A 20,189-nucleotide genomic window follows, 5' to 3' on the forward strand; every position below is an offset into this window, starting at 1 on the left:
CTAAGCGAGGACGATAAGGGAACTACCTCAACAAATTCGGTCTTGTTCTCTCTATCCCTTAACTCTTTAAATTCTGCATTAATTACTTTGTGTGTGAAATTAATCATAAAATTTATATCTCTTGATTGGTGTGCATATCAACTGTTCGATAAATTGTTTGAGTAAAATTTTACACATTCAACTTGAGTGAAATTGATACTTGGTGTGAAGTGCACACCAAGTGTTCGACAAAATTAATTTCACACAAACTTAGTAATATTTTCCTTGATGTCTTATTGTGTTGAGCATTATTAGAGGTAACGATATCAAGGATCATAGTAGTTAATTGATTGATTTAGATAGGGGTTAATTTTCTCTATCTTAAGTAATTCCATTCGGTTCCCGTATATCCGATCGTTCCATTAACGGGATTGTTTAGATGATTTCAATCTAGGGTGCTTCCACAAGCTTTGTAAACATTTTTAAAAAGCGCTTAATTTCAAAACTGATTTATTCAACCCCCTCCCCCCTTCTAGATCAGTACTATCGTCTAACAAGTGGTATCAGAGCCTGGTTATTCTAGTGCTTCGCATATAACTTTTTAGAAAATGAGTAACCATCCTAAAGGGACGTACAATAGGGCGCCTATTTTTACCGGTGAAAATTATAGTTATTGGAAAGATTGTATGCGTATCCATATCAACTCTATTGATAGGAAAGTATGGAAAGTCATCCAAGATGGTCCTATGGAAATAACCATCACCAATGCAGATGGCTTTGTTGTACCTAAACCGGAAGCACAATGGAATGAAGAAGATGAGAAAACGTACAACTATGATTGGAAAGCTAGAAATATGTTCATTGCCGCTTTAGGTGTTGATGAGTACTATAGGGTTTCCCATTGTACTAGTGCTAAAGCTATGTGGGACTCATTGCAAATTACCCATGAGGGAACCAATGATGTCAAACTATCTAGAATCAACACCCTAACTCAAGAATTTGACATTTTTCATATGGAAGATGGTGAAACCATTGCCGATATGAAAAAGAGATTTTCTCATCTAATCAATCGGTTAAATGCTCTTGGTAGAAATACCCCTAATGATGTTGCTACTAATAATATCTTAAGATGTCTTAACAGGGATTGGCTACCAAAAGTCACCATGATCAAGGAAGCCAATGATCTAAGAACATTGAACATGACGACATTGTTCGGAAAGCTTCAAGAGCATGAGCAAGAGCTCATGAATCTTGAGAAAGATGAGAAGAATCAAAAGATGGAGAAGAAGGAGAAAGACAAGAACACCGAAAGGAAGTCTATTGCATTAAAGGATTCAAAATACAAGTCATCCACCAATGATGTGTGTGAAAGTGAGTCAAGTGATGATGACAAAGATTCGAATGAAGACATGGGGCTGTTCATTATGAGGTACAACTGATACCTTAGAAAAAACGAAGTCCAACATTCAGACAAAAATCTTGTCAATTATAGAAGGCAATCAAAATTTCTGAATCGAGAGGAAAGCAAAACAAACAAGTCAAAAGGATCATGCTTCAATTGCGGAAAGACCGGTCACTATAAGTTGGAGTGTCCCTTATTGTAGAAAGACAAAGGAAAAGACAAACGCCATAACAAACCAAGTAAACCTAGAAGAGCATACATCGAATGGGAGAGCGATAACGAGCCCTCAAGCGATGACAACTCAAGTGATGAAGAAGAAAATCGTGTTGACACCCATCCGGAAAAAGCTAAGGAGGATCCAGATCTTAATTCCGAAAAGAAAGAGGAGGATCATTCCATCGATAACAATGACCTTCCTTTGGAATGGAAATCTTCCAAGGATCATCCCATTGATAATGTTCTAGGAGATATCTCAAAGGGAGTTACAACACGGTCTAAGATAAGTAACTTTTGTTATCACTTTGCTTTCGTCTCTCAAAATGAGCCTAAAAACTCCGAAGACGCATTACTCGATGAAAATTGGTTTCTAGCTATGCAAGAGGAACTTAATCAATTTAAAAGAAATGAGGTGTGGGATCTTGTTCCCCCTCCGCGAGACCATCGAGTAATCGACACTAAATGGGTGTTTAGGAACAAGTTAGACGAAAACGGAGTCATAACACGCAACAAGGCTCGCCTTGTTGCTCAAGGGTATAACCAAAAGGAAGGCATATACTATGAGTAAACTTATGCTTCGGTTGCCCGAATCGAGGCTATACGCCTTCTGCTTGCCTATGCTTGTTCTCAAAATTTCAAGTTATTTCAAATGGATGTCAAGAGCGCTTTCCTTAACGGTCACATAAATGAAGATGTCTATGTATCTCAAACTCCCGGATTTGAAAACCATGAGCATCCAAACTATGTTTATAAGGTCAAGCGGGCTTTGTACGGCCTCAAACAAGCCCATAGGGCATGGTATGAGCGTCTTAGCAAATTTCGACTAGAGAAAGGATTATCAAGAGGGAAGGTTGATACTACCCTTTTTATTAGGCGTCAAGGAAAACACTTCATCTTAGTACAAGTCTATGTAGATGACATTATCTTTGGATCTACTAACATTAATTTGGTCAAGGAGTTCTCTAAGTTAATGCAGGGAGAATTCGAAATGAGCATGATTGGGGAGCTAAATTACTTCCTCGGACTTCAAATCAAGCAACTTGAAGAAGGAACCTTCGCGAGCCAAACGAAGTATTGTAATGAGCTACTTAAACGGTTCGATATGGCAAACTCCAAAGTGATCGACACTCCAATGCCTACCGCTGTCAACATGGATGGGGATGAAAGTGGTAAGGTCGTAGATATCAAAAGGTATAGAGGTATGATCGGATCTCTCCTTTATCTTACCGCATCCCGACCAGACATTATGTTTAGTGTATATATGTGTGCTAGGTATCAATCATGTACCAAATAATCACATTTAAAAGCCGCCAAGCGCATGCTTAGATACCTCCATGGTACCTCAAAGTATGGGCTTTGGTTCTATAAGGGAAGTGATTTCTCTTTGGTTGGTTACTCCGATTCTAACTTTGCCGGTTGCGAATCGGATAAGAAAAGCACCAGTGGCACTTGTCATTTTTATTCAAATTCCTTAGTAAGTTGGCACAACAAAAAGCAAGTTTTAGTTGCTTTGTCAACCGCTGAGGCGGAATACGTTGCTATGGGTAATTGTTGCGCTCAAATTTTGTGGCTCAAACAACAATTACTCGACTTCGATGTTCAACTTGAACGTATTCCCATCTTTTGTGAAAACACAAGCGCCATAAATCTAACCAAGAACCCTATACTACATTTGTGCACTAAACATATTGAAATTCGGCATCACTTCCTTAGGGATCATGTTAATAAAGGTGATGTTGTCTTCGAGCATGTTGATAGCAAAAATCAACTTGTCGATATTTTCATAAAACCATTTGCTATAGAGCCTTTCTTGCACATCCGTAGGGAACTTGGTGTTCTCGATATCTCGGATCGCGTTTATATATATATATATATATATATATATATATATATATATATATATATATATATATATATATATATATATATCATGCCTATCCATTCCATGATACATATGTGAGGGCTACATGAAGGCATTTGTCGTCTATCACCATTGGAGGTAATATCGTTCCTATCCAGTTGACCTATATTAATCAATTATGTATGTATACATACTTGTTAAACTTTAATAGTCATGATTGCTTGATTTGAACTAAGTATTATCCAAGTCTAAGCTTGAATTATGCTTAAACTTGCTTAGGTATATTATTTATCATTCATTCTGCGTTCAGAAAATTGGTTTGAACCTCATATCATCAAACTAGTAACATGGGTCCCAACAGGTCGACTGAATGAGTCGACTCATCAATATCTATGTTTTCCTCGGGTCCCAACAGGTCGATCTGTGAGTAGACTCATCAATCTAGGTGTTCTCCTCGGGTCCCAACAGGTCGACCAATGTGTCGACTCATAGATCTCTAGGTCCCAACAGGTCGACCTATGCGTTGACTCATCGCTACCCATATCTATTTTTTTGGGATTTCAAACGTCAATGTGTTGACTCATCATGCGTGTAATTCGACTCTTCGCTGCCTAATACTGGGATTGCATTTATTTTGGGTCCCACTACATCGACCCATGGGTCGACTCTTCGCTGCTTAGGTCAGCGCATATACTCTTGAAATTCGGTCGACTCAGTTCTCAAGAAACCTCTTTTCGTGCATAATTGATTATATTGGTCACTCTATCTTCTAATTCTCTCCACCACTCTCCTTCATAAAAAAAATCCTAATAACCTCTCACAAAAAACACTCCAATAGCATCAAGAGCTTCCGGCAAGAGATCTGCTAGAGGACCCTCTTCTCACACTGGGAATGCACCATCTCGATCACATGTTCTGGTATCCTCTTTATGCTTACTCTCTGATGATCTTGCTGAAATCTATGATAAGAAGTTCAAAAATAGAACTGTCATAAAGCAATATGTTTTCTCACCATTAGTGGTTGGATACATGCTGTCATACCCCGATTTTGGTCCTCAATTTTTTCCATTTTCATTTTTATTTGGCACTTGGCCTAAAGTTCATTTGCATACATTCATGACCAAAGGCAACCATCAACCTCCAAATCCTTAATCATGTATCCATAATCATTTCATCATTTTCGAATTAATTCTAGGAGTAGCGAACTAAGTTCAATTTGATTTTGATCCAAAATTGACTTTAGAGATTCAAATTGATTTTGAGGATTAGATTAATTTTGGAAATTATTTCAATACTTTTTGTCGATTTAATTTTAGAAGTTTCGATTAATTAGCCATGGTTGTATTATTTGTTGGTAGGCCATTTAACCACTTTTTTTTATCATAAAAAGTTCTGCATGAGTTTACAAATTTCAACCCATATCCAAATTCCTTAAACCCACAATTAAATCCATTTTTTCCAATCCAATAACCCCCTTTATCCTCCAACTGGCTCGTTTCCCATGATTTATCTGCCAAAACTGCTTCTCCATTGCTTCCCAAATCGAACTCAACTTCCACCACACCGAAGAAACATTCAGGAACCTCTATGTGATTCTAGTATGATACCATATCCAGAACCTTATTAGAGTTGATTCCAGCGGCGCCGTCTTGGTGCTTTAGGCATTGAACGGCGTCCTTCTTTGATAAAATAGTCTAGATTTTAGTGTTGGCCAGGATTACCAAGTGATACCTTTGGCTGATTTGGAAGGAGTGCTTGATCCACAACCAAGGCTTTTGGACGCCTTGTTATGGGAGCCTGAATATGACATCGTGAGTGATAATAATGACTCTGAATACAATGTGAAGGAGGGCATAACTCTTGACAATAGCGTGCAATTGATCAACCATAGTACTAATCACAGCCTGCTCAATAGATTGGTGTCCTTTAATACTGCTGTTTGTTTTGCAATGATGGACATTCGCAACTTCATGCAATTTTATGTTGTTGACCTGAAAAATGAGCAGGTTGAGAGGAATGTCTGGGTGGTTGAGATGATTTGCAATCTAGTAAAAACCTTACCTCCGAATTTCCACAGAATGCACGACGTACTTTGATTGGCAAACTGTAGGATTTATGCACAATTTTCGTTTGAGTGGACAGCCCGGAAATGTAACCAGACTACTTAGTTGCTCCGGCGAGGATTTGATGAAGTATAAAGGCCATGATCTGGTTCCTACTCATTCTGTCCCTTCTATGAATCGATATCCATTAACAGGAGATTGGTATCCAGCAATTAAAAAACCAGCTGCAGTTATTCATTGGCTTAATCACGTAAAAATCGATGCTGAATACATAGTGATTCTTGATGCTGATATGATCATGAGAGGCCCAATCACACCGTGGGAGTTCAAAGCTTCCCGTACCCATCCTGTTTCAACGAACTTGCAAAATTACATACTAGCCATCCCGAGGCCTGCGACAACGAACTTGCAAAATTACATACTAGCCATCCCGAGGCCTGCGACAAAGTTGGTGGCGTGATCATTATGCATATAGATGATCTCCGGAAATTCGCGATGCACAAGCCACCCAAAACCGAGTACAAAACCAAGGCCACGTGAAAGAACCGAAGTTACTCATGAATGCTCCAAATTTCACTACGGTAAAAAACAAATTAAATTAGTCAAAGCTGTTAAAATTTCAAAAAGAATCCCAAATTGGCATTGAGACAAAGTTAGAGCGAAAAGGTGCGTAGGTAGAATTACCGTTTCCAGATTGTAGCATCAAATAGGACAACCTGATTCTGAGCACAAAAAGCACTTCCAGGAAGTTTCTCTATTGAATCTTTGGATACCAAATCGAAACCCTAATCTGCAAAATATAAAAGGAGAAGAGAGGAATCAGTGAGGGAACAACAAAAATTAACGGCGGAAAATTTCAAAGCGAAAAACCCTAAATTTGTCCAAACAAAAAATCCGAACCACAGAAACTCTAACCTTCAGGGAACGGCGTGAAAAGCTTAGCGAAAGGAGGAGGATATGAACTCTTCATAGTTGCCGAATCACCGCTGAAGGTGAGCCTTCTTGTTTGATTCCCTTTGAAACCATGGCTTTCGTGTTTAGAGTGAGATTGAGGGTAGCACATTGTAAGGCTAGTACGGACGTTTGAGAGATTGAGAGAGGTGGGCGAAGGTTGAGGATGATTCGTTGAGAGCGAGAGAGAGTTTGAGAGAGGCCAGCGAGGTTGAGCGTGATTGACGGTGAGGACGCGTTTGAGAGGCGAGAGAGAGAGTGAGTACGATTATCTTTTCTGGGTTCGTGTTACAGTACCCCTTCACTTTTTTCTTTTTTCTTCCTTTTATTCATTTTCTTTTTAATTTGTTAGAAAAACCAACTTTAAAACCATAAAGATTTCACGTTTAGTCTTCCTGTATCTTTTATTTAATAGTGTATTAATGTTTTTTGTATTCCCCAATCCATTAACCTCTAGAACCCAACAACCAGGCGGCTGGGTTTCTTTTGGGTAATCCAACAGATCTTTTTATTATTATTTTAGTTTTTTTTTAATACTTTTGTTCCAATCCTTTCTGGTTTATATACCCAAGTGGTTGTTGTAAATAATAACTAATCATAAATGGCCTAGTGGAGAGAGGGTAGTTTCATAGTCTTTAGGGGAGTGGGTTCAATACCTATATGTAGCATTTTATTTCTTTTAGCATTCATTTTTATTTTATGTTTATGTTTTATTATAATTACTCCTATACTCATAGTTTCATTATTGTTTAATAACACAAATTTGATTTCTTTTAATTTCATCATCCATTCAAAATCGCTTTAAACTATTAAAATCACACTTTTCTCGATTCAATGTCGAGCCCATTTCCATACCCTTGTAAGTCGATTGCTTTTAAGCATCGCCATCAACCTCACATAGCTTACTCTTGGGCTTTCTTACAATGAGCCGGTTCTCTTGCACTTACACTCATACATTGCATTATTTGTTGTTTGGGCCCGATTTAATTATTTCATGATTTTGAATCCCCATTTGACAAAATGTACCCCACTCCCCCGATGTGTAGTAATTTTGTACTGTTTTATTTCTTTATTCGCTTGACTGTTTAGTTAGCTATTAACACAAGAATAAAACCAACCATTTCCAAAAAATACAAAAATAAGGACTCAATCCAACGTCGAGTATTTTCTCAATAAACAAATCAATTCATTTCTCCCTCCTATTCCATTCCAGTTCTTTCAAACTTTCATCAAACGCTTGATTCAATGTCAAGCCATTTTTTCTAATAAAACTCAAAAAATATTAATTCATAATTAAGACCTTTTCAATAAAGATGGAAGTGGAACGTGGTGTATACCACGCACTCCTGAGACTAGGATTCGAGATGTATATCTCGCCAATCCTAGCTCTCGCCATCATCTAAATTTATCCACTTTGCTCTCTCAAACACCCATTCAAATTTCTCTTAAACGCCCATCAATACTTGATCTAGGGTCAAGTCATTTTCACAATAACACTCAAAATACCTAATTCTTATTTAACACTTTTTCAATAAAGGTGGAAATGGAACATGGTGTATACCATGCACTCCTGAGATTAAGATTTGAGACGTATGCCTCGCCTATCTTAGCTCTCGCCATCGTCTAAAATTATCAATGCGGTTTCTTCAAACCCTTTCTCAATCAAATTCCAAATTACCTAATTCCTATCTTAACCTTTTTCAATAAAGATGGAAATGGAACATGGTGTATACCGTGCACTCCTGAAGCTAGGATTCGAGATGTATATCTCGCTCATCCAAGTTCTCGCCATCACTCAAAATACATCCAACCAATCAAACTCTTTTCTCGCCGCCGTGCGATTAATCAAAACCTTTTCAAAAACGAAAGATATATTGTCTTAAGGTGATGCAAAACAATGTTTCGGCCATAATTGTTGAGTAGAGATAAATGACGTTTTTCCGAATGTAGATTTATAAATCCGTTCGATGTGTGGTATGCGTCCACTCCTCATCTGTTTTGGGTAAAATAATGTTTTTGTCGATTAATACAGTATAACTTTCGCTAAAATCGACCAACAAACAAACATTTTTCTACCCAGAACTACGTAAGCCTTAATTTCTCTTTTGAGATACGTAGGAGCAGGATTTGTAAATCTTGTCAGGCCCACTAATAAAAAACTTAGGTTTAGTCCTTCGTCAAAAATCCAAAAATATTTTCCTTTCTTTCATTCTTTATTTCCCACCTAATAACTTGAAAAGCCTAATATTTCAACTGACACTAACGCACACAACTAACCTAATGGTTCCCGTTGAGTACAACGGACGTGAGGGGTGCTAATACCTTCCCCTTGCGTAATTGACTCCCGAACCCTGATATTGGTTGCGATGACCATATCTTATCCTTTCTTTGTCTTGGGTTTTATCGATATTTCCCCTTTCCTTCTTAGGAATAAATAAAGTTCGGTGGCGACTCTGTTCGGTCCATCATTGCGAGCGTGCGATCGCACTTCTCTTTGTAGTCGTATCCCCATTTTTTCGAGGTGCGACAGATGGCGACTCTGCTGGGGAAGACAAATCCCATTCCCTAAGCGAGTCAAGCCTAGTTAGGACGTTTGTGTGCCTTTGTTTGTTTAAATTGTGTGGATTTTCCTTATTTATTGCTTTTATTTATCTTTATTATTATATTGATATATCTGTTGTATATTGGTTCTATTGTGATTGTTGGTATTTAGGTATTTGCTTGCAAACCATGTGGGAAAGACTCTACACCCGAGTCTAGAGTGAAAAAATATAAGATAGGATGATGGTTGAGTAGTACGGACTCCCGAGGTGAATACTTCGTAAGAGTCGGTACGAGAACCTCACTTAGAGTAGATCCTTTTGCAAATATTGTCGCCCGAGGTGTATACCTCGTAAGCTTCAATGTTTCAAAGGGGTCCATGACTCTAAGAACCTTTTAGAACATTGAACCTTTGGCCAATTAGAAATGATGGTTGCGTAGTATGGATTCCCGAGGTGAATACTTCGTAAGAATCGATACGAGAACCTCGCTCAGAATAGATTCTCTAGATGGAGTTGACGACCGGAAAGTATTTTCCGTAAGCGTCAAACAGTCTTTTGAATCCATGACTCTGAGTACCCTATCTAGAACCCAGTCGATGGTTGCGTAGTACAGACTCCCGAGGTGAATACTTCGTAAGAGTCGGTACGAGAACCTCACCCAGAATAGATTCCCTTGATGGAGTTGACGACCGGAAAGTATTTCCCGTAAGCGTCAAACATTCTTGTGGATCAATGACTCTGGGAATCCTTTGTAACAAAGCCCTAGATCATACCCGGTGAGAACCCCGTTTTGGAAAAGCAATCAAATTTATCCATACCTCAGACCTTTGAACCTATCCAAAGAAAAAACAAAAAAAATATTGCATCCATCCATTCATTGCATACGCATAAAAAGCAAAACTCTTAGTTTGTTTCGCATTATTTCAGGAATCCAAGACTTGTTAGCAAGATGAATCCTGAGAGAAGAGGCACTTTTCAGTTCAAATACAAGAACGTGGACCTTACCAGCCTACAGAAGTTGAGTGCCAAAGTAACACCCCTCAAACTCAACAGCTTCGTACAAAACTATGGAAGAATTTTGGACATCTTAAATGAGAAGATGGACATGATGACCGCAGTGACTATTGCTCAGTTCTATGATCCACATCTACGTTGTTTCACGTTTTCTGACTTCCAGTTGGCTCCTACCTTGGAGGAGGTTGAGAGGATCATAGGCCGGAATTTGAAGGATCATAATCCATTTCCTAAGCTCAATGGAGATATTCCTCCCAAGAGGATAGCTTCAGCTTTGGGTCTGAAAGTTTCTGAAGTCGTGGACAATTGGGATGTGAAAGGACCTTTCAGTGGTTTTTCTAGGAAGTTCTTGGAAGATCAGGCCAAGAAGATGGAAAAAGAAGGGAATTGGGAAGCCTTTTATGTTGTGTTAGCCGTGTTGATATATGGGATAGTCCTCTTCCCAAATATTGACCATTTTGTGGACCACCTGGCGGTGAGAATTTTCCTCTCTGGTAACCCTGTACCGTTCCTCTTGGCATATCTCTACTACACTCTCCATGATCGTCATGAGAAGAAGGGAGGAATCGTCTTATGTTGTGCACAGTTGTTGCATGCTTGGTTTAGATCCCATATGCCCGAAGAAGGTCCTTTTGTCTCAAAGGAACTCAAGCCCTTCCAGAAGTTAGCTTCCCTCACCTCCAGTCATGTTAAGTGGTATATCAGGGATTGGGAAACCGAGAATATGATTGTCAGCATTGGAGACTTCCCCAATGTGTCGTTGATAGGAACCAAGGGTTGCATCAACTATAACCCCATGTTATCTCTAAGGCAGCATGGGTACCCTATGAATGGCCCTCCAAAAGCTGAAGCTCTAGAGCCTTTCATCTTACATGGTGTTGAAGCGGATCATCCCATGGTGAAAAAGATCAAGAGGTCTTGGCAACACTACAACAAACAAGACCTTAGACAGCGCTTTTTTTAGCCTTAGACAGCGCTTTAAAGCGCTGTCTAAACCTCCGCTGCTAAAGGTTTAGACAACGCTTTTTTAAATCTTAAAAGCGCTGTCTAAGCCCCCCCCCCCCCCCCCCCCCTTAGATAGCGCTTTGGCCAAAAGCGCTTTATAAGACCCTCTTATTTTAAATTTTTTAGGTATACCTTAGACAGCACTTTTGAAAAGCGCTGTCTAAGCCCCACCCCCTTAGACAGCGCTTTGGCCAAAAGCGCTTTCTAAGACCCTCCTATTTTAATTTTTTTAGGTATACCTTAGACAGCGCTTTTCAAAAAGCGCTGTCTAAGCCCCCCCCTTAGACAGCGCTTTTGCCTAAAGCGCTTTCTAATCCCCCCTTAGACAGCGCTTTTTACAAAAGCGCTGTCTAAGGTATACGAAAATTTTTGAAGCTTTTGTTTTAAACCACATTTTTTCCAGGTTTATAAACCAGAATTTCTACCTGTTTTCAACCAGATTTTGACAGACAATTATCACATTTTATATATGCCATTTTGGCCTTTTTTCTACCAATTTTTGGCTAACAAATATATATATACCAATTCAAACCAATTTTGCCTTAAATGTATCAAAATATATACAAATTTATGTACACAATTTTACCTCTGGAATGTTCGGCTGAAAGGTACAGTTGATACTGTCTTTGTCCGAAGCATCTCTGTATACTGTTGAGGCGCTAGCCTCTCTTTCTCTCCTCAATGCATCAAGCTCAGCTTGCATGGCTTCCAATCTTGCATGAAGCTCCCGATTACTAGGAGCCTTTCCTTTTTTAATACTCAGGGAGGTCGGAGTGACTCCAAATCCCTTACCCCTCACCCGACCAGAATACTCAGGGACATCTAATGCCCGACTAAGTATGCCCTAAGTATGCCCGACCAGAGTACTACAGAAGTTCAAACTGAATATTTCAGCCATACACATCGAATAATCATTAAATGTATGAACTCGATGACACTGTATCATCTTATTTCAATTTATATTTGAAAAAAAGTCTGGCCTTAAACGTCTATTCATAAATTTCTGGAATCTAACATTGTTTTTTTCTTAAATCATAACACAAATTATTACCAGAAGCTTGGGGGCATCATAAACGACTTCAGCAGGTTGATCTGGCCCAACACTTGCCAAGCAAGATCCTTTGCAGTTCATGTATTTCTGTATACTGCTCACATAACAAAATTCAATTGATTCGATCAGTACATAAAGAGAAAACAAACAAAGCGTTCACACGCTAGAATAATATTTCTTCCTCGCTTCATATTGTTTTCCTTGCCGATACATTATCCATGACAAGCATGCTAGCACCAAACATTAATAAAATGGATCCTAGGTTATTTGTCTAGAGGATAAACAAAAATGAAAAATAAAACCAGAATATGCCTTTATGCATGTAAGATAAAAACCACAAAAGCCAACAAAATTATAGATTTATTGGCAGTGCGGATGCAAAACTCAATAGTACCATTGAAATATATCAGCAACAGAATTTTAGAACACAGATTCAAAGCATCGCTTACATGTCACAATGATTAAGCACCACAAGTTTATTTGGGACACATGATTGTCCTCTTGATTTGCAAACTGAATTACATGATTCACCTTGCCTGTCAAACAAGTGATAAGAAGTTCAACTCCTAAGCCACAGTAAGAAACTGCAAACATTAACCTCGACTAAAAAGAACCAATATCAATAATAATATACCTCCCAACAACAACATTGATGCCATTGAGCCTTGCTTCTGTGAGAGTACTATTTGACCCTGTGCTTTCCATACATGAAAAATACCAGATTCCATCAAAATTGCTATAAATAGGCCAAAAGCAGAAATATATACGGCAGAGTCCTAAATCTACAACCACCCATAACAACAACATGGCTGAAGTATATGTATCCAGATGAATATGAAGTACAATGTCATCTGAATGAAATGTAGCCGTCTACTTAACTACTCAATATTATTTCACACCGTTCTCCTTAAGTATCGGCAAAAACAGTATGCTAAATTATTGCTACGCTATATGTATCGCTAACTGATGAAATTTTAGAATTGGCACCTTGTTAGGTCAAAACAGGATTAGGAGCTTAACACAATTACAAGGCAGTCACTTCTGCAGACTTACCAGAAGAGTTTGATGGCAGAGAAAAGCAGTGATGGAGGTCACTAAGATAAGCATTTTCATGAACCTGAAACATTAAATACCTAGAAACATTAGCAACTTTACTTATCATAAACATAGTTTTCAAACTAACTCGGAAGCTAACTCTTAGAACGAATTTACAATCCTAGGCTGCAAAAATAAGTTATTTTGCATGCAAACGCTTTTTGTCAGACTAATGTGTTTAATTAAACTCTTGACAAAATCAATTCATCTATTTTATTTGCTTTGTTTGAAGCTGGAATTTTCGATATTAGTTATGAATTTACTATTTAATATATTTAGTTACTGATATTTTTATAAAACAATTTTTAAAAATATGAAATGTCTTAAATGCATAGCCGACAATGAAGGGAGGTTAAGGTTGAGTCTCAACTCAAATTTGATTGAAAAATCCAAAACTACCCTTAAAATGTTTTAAATTTAAGGGGTAATTTCGATTTTTCAGAGGGGAAAAGGATAGCAGACCAGAAAACGCTCCACTCTGCTATCGCTCTATGTACCCTATAGTGGCCGCTATAGTGTTCTGCACCACTAAGGCTCTTCCCATTGCGGCCGGCCTCCGCTCCGCTATCCCGCTATTGGCTGCTATTGACTACTCTGGTTTAACTCATGCATAACAGGTTCATATATCATGTAAATTCGAGATAAAAAGCAAAGAACAAAAAACACGTTTCAAATAAATTGTTATGCTGATTGTAAGATAAAAGTGCATAAGATTCAGTCAACTCCTCCCCCATAAATTTGTAGAACTAGACTACTATGCAAAGCTTCCTCTGACAAGAAGATAAGTTGCCGTGGAAATAGTTTTATAAACACAAAAAGCAACCTTATGTTATTCAAGGTATTATATTAACCTCATAAGAATATTTCTAGAACACAGATACAGTTTCAAGAACAAAAGAATACCAGGAATACAGTAGTTTACTCACCACACTTTCAGAGCTATGACGACATCTCCCAGTGCAGTAGTCAAAAATACTTTCATAACTCCCTGCAAAAAAAAAAGTCAAATGGTGTTTTTTGGAAAGAAAAACGAAAAGAAACATTTACTATCTATATTACTCAAACATGTTTATCAAGGCTGTGCTTGGCTTATGAATAGCTTACCTGAACTTATCTATTGACATAAACACATGACACAGTGTTTGAGAGAGCTTGTAGAAACAACTTATAATATGCTTATCAGCTGCTTTCAACTAATTTTTATAAGCTCTCCAAGATAGCTTACGAAAAGTCGAAAACAACTTATAACTTAAATAAAATCAGTTTGAGTGTATTTTCTCTCACAAAGCACATATATATGAAGAGTGCTTATCCTATAAGCTCTGATAGCCTACAGAAACAACTTATAACTTAAATGAAATCAGTTTGAGCATATAAATAGCTTATACACGAGCACATATATGAAGAGTGCTTATCCTATAAAATCTTAATTAAGCCATTCATCCAAACAAACCCAAGTCCTTAAATTTACATATCATATCAAGTTGCAAAAGTATTGATTCAAAATATACACCTACCTACAATCTAGACTAGTCAATTCAAGGCGCTAAATACAATATTCAAAACTAAACAAAATTTCAAACTATTAAAACAGAAATATTACTTGCAGTAGCCGGTTTAGCAATCTTCATCTTCAACACTTGTTCCCTACGTGTCTGTTCAATTAAACGCGAATTAAACATTTATCCCCCTCCGTGAAACTTGAATTATCAGGAAATCAGTAAAAAAAAATTTACCAGTGCGGGATTGAGACAGCAAGAAACACAATATTCATAAGAATTGCAACACTGTGAAAGAAGATTGCATCCACTGCAAATCGTTAAATACAATAACCAATTTTAGTTATGGATTTTCACTTTCAAAATTCAAAATAAAGATAAGAGTTGGGAAACAAACTCACTGACAAGAGAATTTCTTCCCGGTTTGAGGACAACAGCGAGATTTTGAATCAATTGAAAGAGCATTGCATACATAACCTACAAATTAAAAATAATATAAATATAAATAAGTAAAACAATTTTTTAATATCAAATTGAGAAAGAAAATTTATACCATTGTTGTCGGAGAGAAGGTATCTGCCTTGAACGGTGGTTTTGCAGAAAGGAGTAAATTTGAAGCCGATATCCTTTCTGATAGCGGTGGTGAATGAAAAGTGAGAGAGGAAGAAGAAGAGTAATATTACGGTGGCTCTATATGCGGAGAGTCCCATCGTACAACCATGTGCCGTGAGTTCCATCGATCATTGATCGACCTTCACCACCGTTCCTGGATAGATTCTTCAAACACTTTCTGGTATTGAAACCGAATGATTACAATGTATTCTCGTTCGCTGTTAGGGTTCGCTGGAGGGGTTTAATCGCAGGAGGGAAAACAAAAAGAACTGAGAACGAAAATAGAAGTCTAAAATTTAATTTTAATTAGACCTTAGACAGCGCTTTTGTGGAAAGCGCTTTCTAAGATATGCCTTAGACAGCGCTTTCCAAAAGCGCTTTCTAAACCCCCACCTAAGACAGCGCTTTTGGTTTTAATTTTTTTTTTAATTGAAAGACTTTAAACAGCGCTTTCTCAAAAGCGCTGACTAAGGTCTATATTTAAAAGCGCTTTCTAAAAGCGCTGTCTAAGGGGGGGTCTTAGACAGCACTTTCTAAAAGCGCTGTCTAAGACCCCCTCTTAGACAGCGCTTTCATTATTTTTTTAGAACATTTTCCGTGTTTTATTTTTATTTTAACCTTAGACAGCGCTTTCTTTTAAAAGCGCTGTCTAAGATGCGCTGTTAAAAAACCTTTTTGGCGTAGTGCAAGCAGTTATCAGGAACGGTAAGGAGTTGGGTAAGAGAAATGTCATTGCCCAAGAGCCTTACACTTGTTGGGTTAGAGAGAGGGTTCAGATGATTAAACTCCCTTATCCATTTGATCCTTCTATCTATCCATTGGTTCCGGAGCCAGAACCCATATTACCTGAAGATGTAGAGAAGCTCAATGCCCGTATCAAGAAGTTGGAGTTGGAAAATGCTGATTTGAGAATCAAGCTTGGCCGAGTCTCGATAGAGAATGGGAACTTGAAAGACGATCAACGAAAGAAGGACAAAGAGCTTGAAGTCTCCAACAAAAGAGCTAGAGAGTCTGAAGCAAGGAGAGAAAAGTTTGGACAAGCGCTCTATAGCACTAAATCTGTGTTCAAATCAAAGGAAGAGGAGTTGGATAGAGCTCTACTCCGGATTCAAAAACTCAACAAGACTCTGGAACTGACCCTTGAAATGAAAAGGGAAGCACGACTGATTTCTGAGATTCGTACTCGTGAACTGGAGAATACCATTCAAAAATACAAGGTTACTCTGGAACGCGAGAAGCTGAAGACTGAAGAGTCAGAAAGAGTTTGCACACGGTTGAAACATCATTTGGATCGAGCCGATGCTAGAATCCAGGCACTTGAAGGTGGGGATCAGGATGCTGCCTATATGGTGTTGCTAGGTGAGTGCGGATATTGGAGAAACCTCTATAGGGACATAGAGGTGACCAAAGCTGAAGACGTGCGCATCATTCAAGATCTTCAAGGGCTTTACACTGAGTGGAAGGGCAAATTTCTGAAGCTGTCCGGATTTGCGAGTTCCATCATGCAAGAGCTGCCTGAGAAGCTACAAGAAGCTGATTGGTGCATGTGTCCAGAGAACACCCCGCATCAAGTCTTTAATTTCATTAAGTTTTGTAAGGCAATGCTAGAAGGGCTGACTACCGACCTTGCTACGGTTCGGAAAGCCCATAAACCATGAGCACGTTGTTTGTATTTGAAGTTTGATATGAGATTAATGAAAAAATCGCTTTTGAGATTCATCTTATTGTGTTTCATTTCCTTATTATTTTAAATATTTGCGAACAAGTGTTGTGACATTTTTGAAATGAATGATTGAAACTAACCAAGAGTTTTGCAAACAAAATGCATCCATACATGCATTCATGCATTTTTCAAAACAGAGTCTCATTTTGTCCTTTCTTCCTCCAGTTTCACGCTGAATTTTCAACACCAGTATAATACTCATGCCAGAGCTCGTCAAAGAATGGCAGATCAAGAGCATGAATTGGAGCGAGTAAGCTCAGAGCTCGAAGACCTACGTGGAAACATGGGTCAGGTCATGGAGATATTACAGGTCATCAGGGCAAAGTTAGACACCCAAACGACGGTTGTTTCAGAAATCACCGGCCCATCGATTGAACCCCAACCTGCGAGGACGGTACCAACAACCTGGCCAACCTATGGTTTACCTCCCGGTTTCACGCCTACAGTTGAAGGTGCCCCTGGTTTTGCACAATCTGCTCAGCAGACGGCTCCTCTACCGACCATCAATGAAAGTCATCCAGTGGTCCACACGTTCGCGCCTCCTCTTGTTCGTGCACATGTGCAACCCTACTTTGAGGATCAACAACATGCCCCAGACTTTTCAGATGAAGATGAGGAAAGGCAGGAAGACATAAGAGGGATGAAGGAGAATTACCAGATGCTGGAGAAGAGGTTGAGGGCTATGGAAGGTGACCAAGTTTTTGGTGCTACCGCTAAGGAGATGTGCTTAGTATCAGGTCTTGTGATTCCTGCGAAGTTTAAGACCCCATATTTCGATAGGTATGAGGGCCACTCATGTTCTAAGAGTCACCTTATTATGTACTATCGAAAAATGGCTGCGCATGTAGAGGATGACAAACTCATGATACATTGCTTCCAAGACAGCTTGAGGGGTGCTCCCTCTAAATGGTACTTAAGCCTTGATCAGAGTAGGATTCGTTGTTTCCAAGACTTATCTGATGCTTTCATCCAACATTATAAGTATAATATGGATATGGCCCCAGATAGGAGGCAATTGCTCAGCATGTCCCAGAAAGATAAGGAGTCTTTTAAGGAATACGCGCAACGATGGAGGGAAGTGGCATCGGAAGTCGAACCACCCCTTGCTGAGAAGGAGTTAGCAGATTGGTTCATGGATACAGTCAAACCTGTGTTCTATGAAAGAATGGTGAGTAGTGTATCTGCAAGCTTCTCTGACCTGGTCGCCATGGGCATAAAGGTCGAGCTTGGGTTGAAGAATGGAAAGATGATGACTACCTCTGAAACATCTGGTAGTAATGCCAAAAAGTTTCCTGGAGGATTTCAAAGAAAGAAAGAGGGTGATACAAATGCAGTATCAACCAGTCAAAGAAGGAGTCATTCATGGAAGAAGCAACATCAACTTACTCAGCAACACCAATTTGCTCAACAACAACCAACTTATCCAGTACAATATGTTCAACAACCATATGTGGCAGCTGTCACACCAAATTTTACCAATCACAAGCTCATATCTATCAACCTGCTCAACAGGCGTCGATATATCAGCAAACGCCTGCGCCACCTACTTATCAACAGCCAAGGGCACAGGCTCCTCGTCCACAAAATCCTCCAAATCAAAATAGGGTACAGAGAGGTAGACTTCCATTTTCTTCAATCCATATGACATACACTGAATTGTACCTATCGTTACTACAAAAAGGGTTAGTGACGCCCAGATCTTTGGGTCCTCCACCAAATCCTTTACCTCCATGGTACAATCCAGATGCCCATTGTCCTTTCCATGGGGGTGCCCCTGGACATGATTTAGAAGGATGTTATGCTTTAAAGCATATTGTGCGAGACCTGGTTGAGAAGAAGATTCTTTCATTTCGAGACGTCAGACCCAATGTCAAAAGTAACCCTTTGCCAGCACATGGTGATGTTAATGCCGTCGAGGATGCTTCTGATGTGTGTATAATCAAAAACGTGGAAGATGTTAAAACTCCGTTGCTAGCGCTTCATGCAGGATTGGTGGGGGCTAGACTGATTAATACAGGTCACGACAACTGTGAGGAATGTGACGTTCATCCAAGAGGATGTAAAGTGGTACGAAATGACATTCAGGACTTGATGGATCAAGGTGTTTTACAAATTTGTGGTCCAACAAAAAACGAGGAAGTTTCAGTCATTGAACCTGTTTTTAATATACCAGAACCGTTTGAGGTAACTTATCACAGAAGAAACGTTGTTCATCCATCACCCGTGGTAGTTTGCATGCCTACCCCCTTTCCTTTTGAAAGCACCAAAGCAGTACCCTGGAAGTACGACATAACAGTGGTAGATGGAGTGGTAGATGGAAAGCCCAAAGCTGCTGAAAGTAAGAAAGATTTGGAGAATGTTGACACCGACATCACTAACATCGCAGGGACAAGCAGGATGACCCGCAGTGGTCGGATTTATACTCCAAATTTTAATAAGAACCCTCAAGAGCCAACAAGGGAAGCTGCAAATGTAAATCCTACCCCAGAGCATGGAGGGGCACAGTCGGCTGTGCAAACAGATGAAGCAAATGAGTTCCTAAGGATAATAAAGAAATATGACTACAAGATAGTTTATCAATTACATCAAACACCATCAAAAATATCTATCTTGTCTTTGCTTCTGAATTCCGAAGCTCATACGGAGGCTCTACTAAAAGTGCTTGCTCACGCTCATGTTACCCAAGATATAACGGTTGGCCAATTCGATGGAGTAGTCGCCAATATCACAGCCTACAACACTCTAAGCTTCAGCAATGAAGAGCTACCCAAGGAGGGGAAGAATCACAACCGCGCTTTACATGTATCCATAAAGTGCCAAGAAGATGCTCTGGCCAGAGTCTTAGTTGACACTGGATCATCCCTCAACGTTCTACCAAATAGGGCACTCGCTAAATTGCCTTACCAAGGTTCGGAGTTGAAACCTAGTGCGCTTGTGGTGAAAGCATTTGATGGTTCGCGAAGGACAGTAGTTGGGGAGGTAGAATTACCAATACAGATCGGACCGCATGTATTCCCCATCAATTTCCAAGTCAGGGACATAAATCCAGCTTATAGCTGCCTTTTGGGACGCCCATGGATACATGTTGCTGGGGCAGTAACTTCTACTCTGCATCAAAAGATGAAGTTTGTTGTCGATAACAAGCTCGTCATTGTCTCAGGTGAAGAAGATTTTA

The 20,189-nt window shown here is 39.2% G+C and overlaps 1 protein-coding gene across 3 annotated transcripts; it reads right to left on the minus strand.

The window, feature by feature from the left end:
* Window positions 1-11,562: 11,562 nt before the first annotated feature.
* LOC127075244 (uncharacterized) lies at window positions 11,563-15,520 on the minus strand. 3 transcript variants are annotated; one of them, XR_007786280.1, is made up of 10 exons: window positions 15,233-15,518; window positions 15,081-15,156; window positions 14,917-14,989; window positions 14,784-14,835; window positions 14,107-14,168; window positions 13,139-13,202; window positions 12,720-12,782; window positions 12,535-12,621; window positions 12,086-12,179; window positions 11,563-11,900 (listed from the first exon to the last, which is right to left on the minus strand). XR_007786280.1 is itself a non-coding variant. In XM_051016731.1 (10 exons), the coding sequence occupies exons 1-10, from the start codon at window positions 15,414-15,416 to the stop codon at window positions 11,868-11,870; spliced, it is 783 nt and encodes a 260-aa protein (XP_050872688.1). In that variant the 5' UTR covers window positions 15,417-15,520; the 3' UTR covers window positions 11,565-11,867. The 3 variants fall into 3 exon arrangements, 2 of the variants coding, with proteins under 2 accessions (XP_050872688.1, XP_050872689.1); XM_051016731.1 differs by having other exon boundaries at window positions 11,565-11,900; window positions 12,720-12,777; window positions 15,233-15,520; XM_051016732.1 differs by lacking the exon at window positions 11,563-11,900 and having other exon boundaries at window positions 11,943-12,179.
* Window positions 15,521-20,189: the final 4,669 nt, after the last annotated feature.

This window comes from Lathyrus oleraceus, chromosome 4 (genome assembly GCF_024323335.1).
Source record: "Lathyrus oleraceus cultivar Zhongwan6 chromosome 4, CAAS_Psat_ZW6_1.0, whole genome shotgun sequence".
Classification (NCBI taxonomy): domain Eukaryota; kingdom Viridiplantae; phylum Streptophyta; class Magnoliopsida; order Fabales; family Fabaceae; genus Lathyrus; species Lathyrus oleraceus.

What these genes read in the sequence shown, in the direction of transcription:
- LOC127075244 (XM_051016731.1), bottom strand. Translation starts at nt 15,416, where the DNA reads ATGGAACTCACGGCACATGGTTGTACGATGGGACTCTCCGCATATAGA. An exon ending in GCTGTCTCAATCCCGCACTG is followed by an intron (nt 14,836 to 14,916) that starts GTAAATTTTTTT and finishes TTAATTGAACAG; the next exon opens with ACACGTAGGGAACAAGTGTT. An exon ending in GTGCTTAATCATTGTGACAT is followed by an intron (nt 12,180 to 12,534) that starts GTAAGCGATGCT and finishes TTATGTGAGCAG; the next exon opens with TATACAGAAATACATGAACT.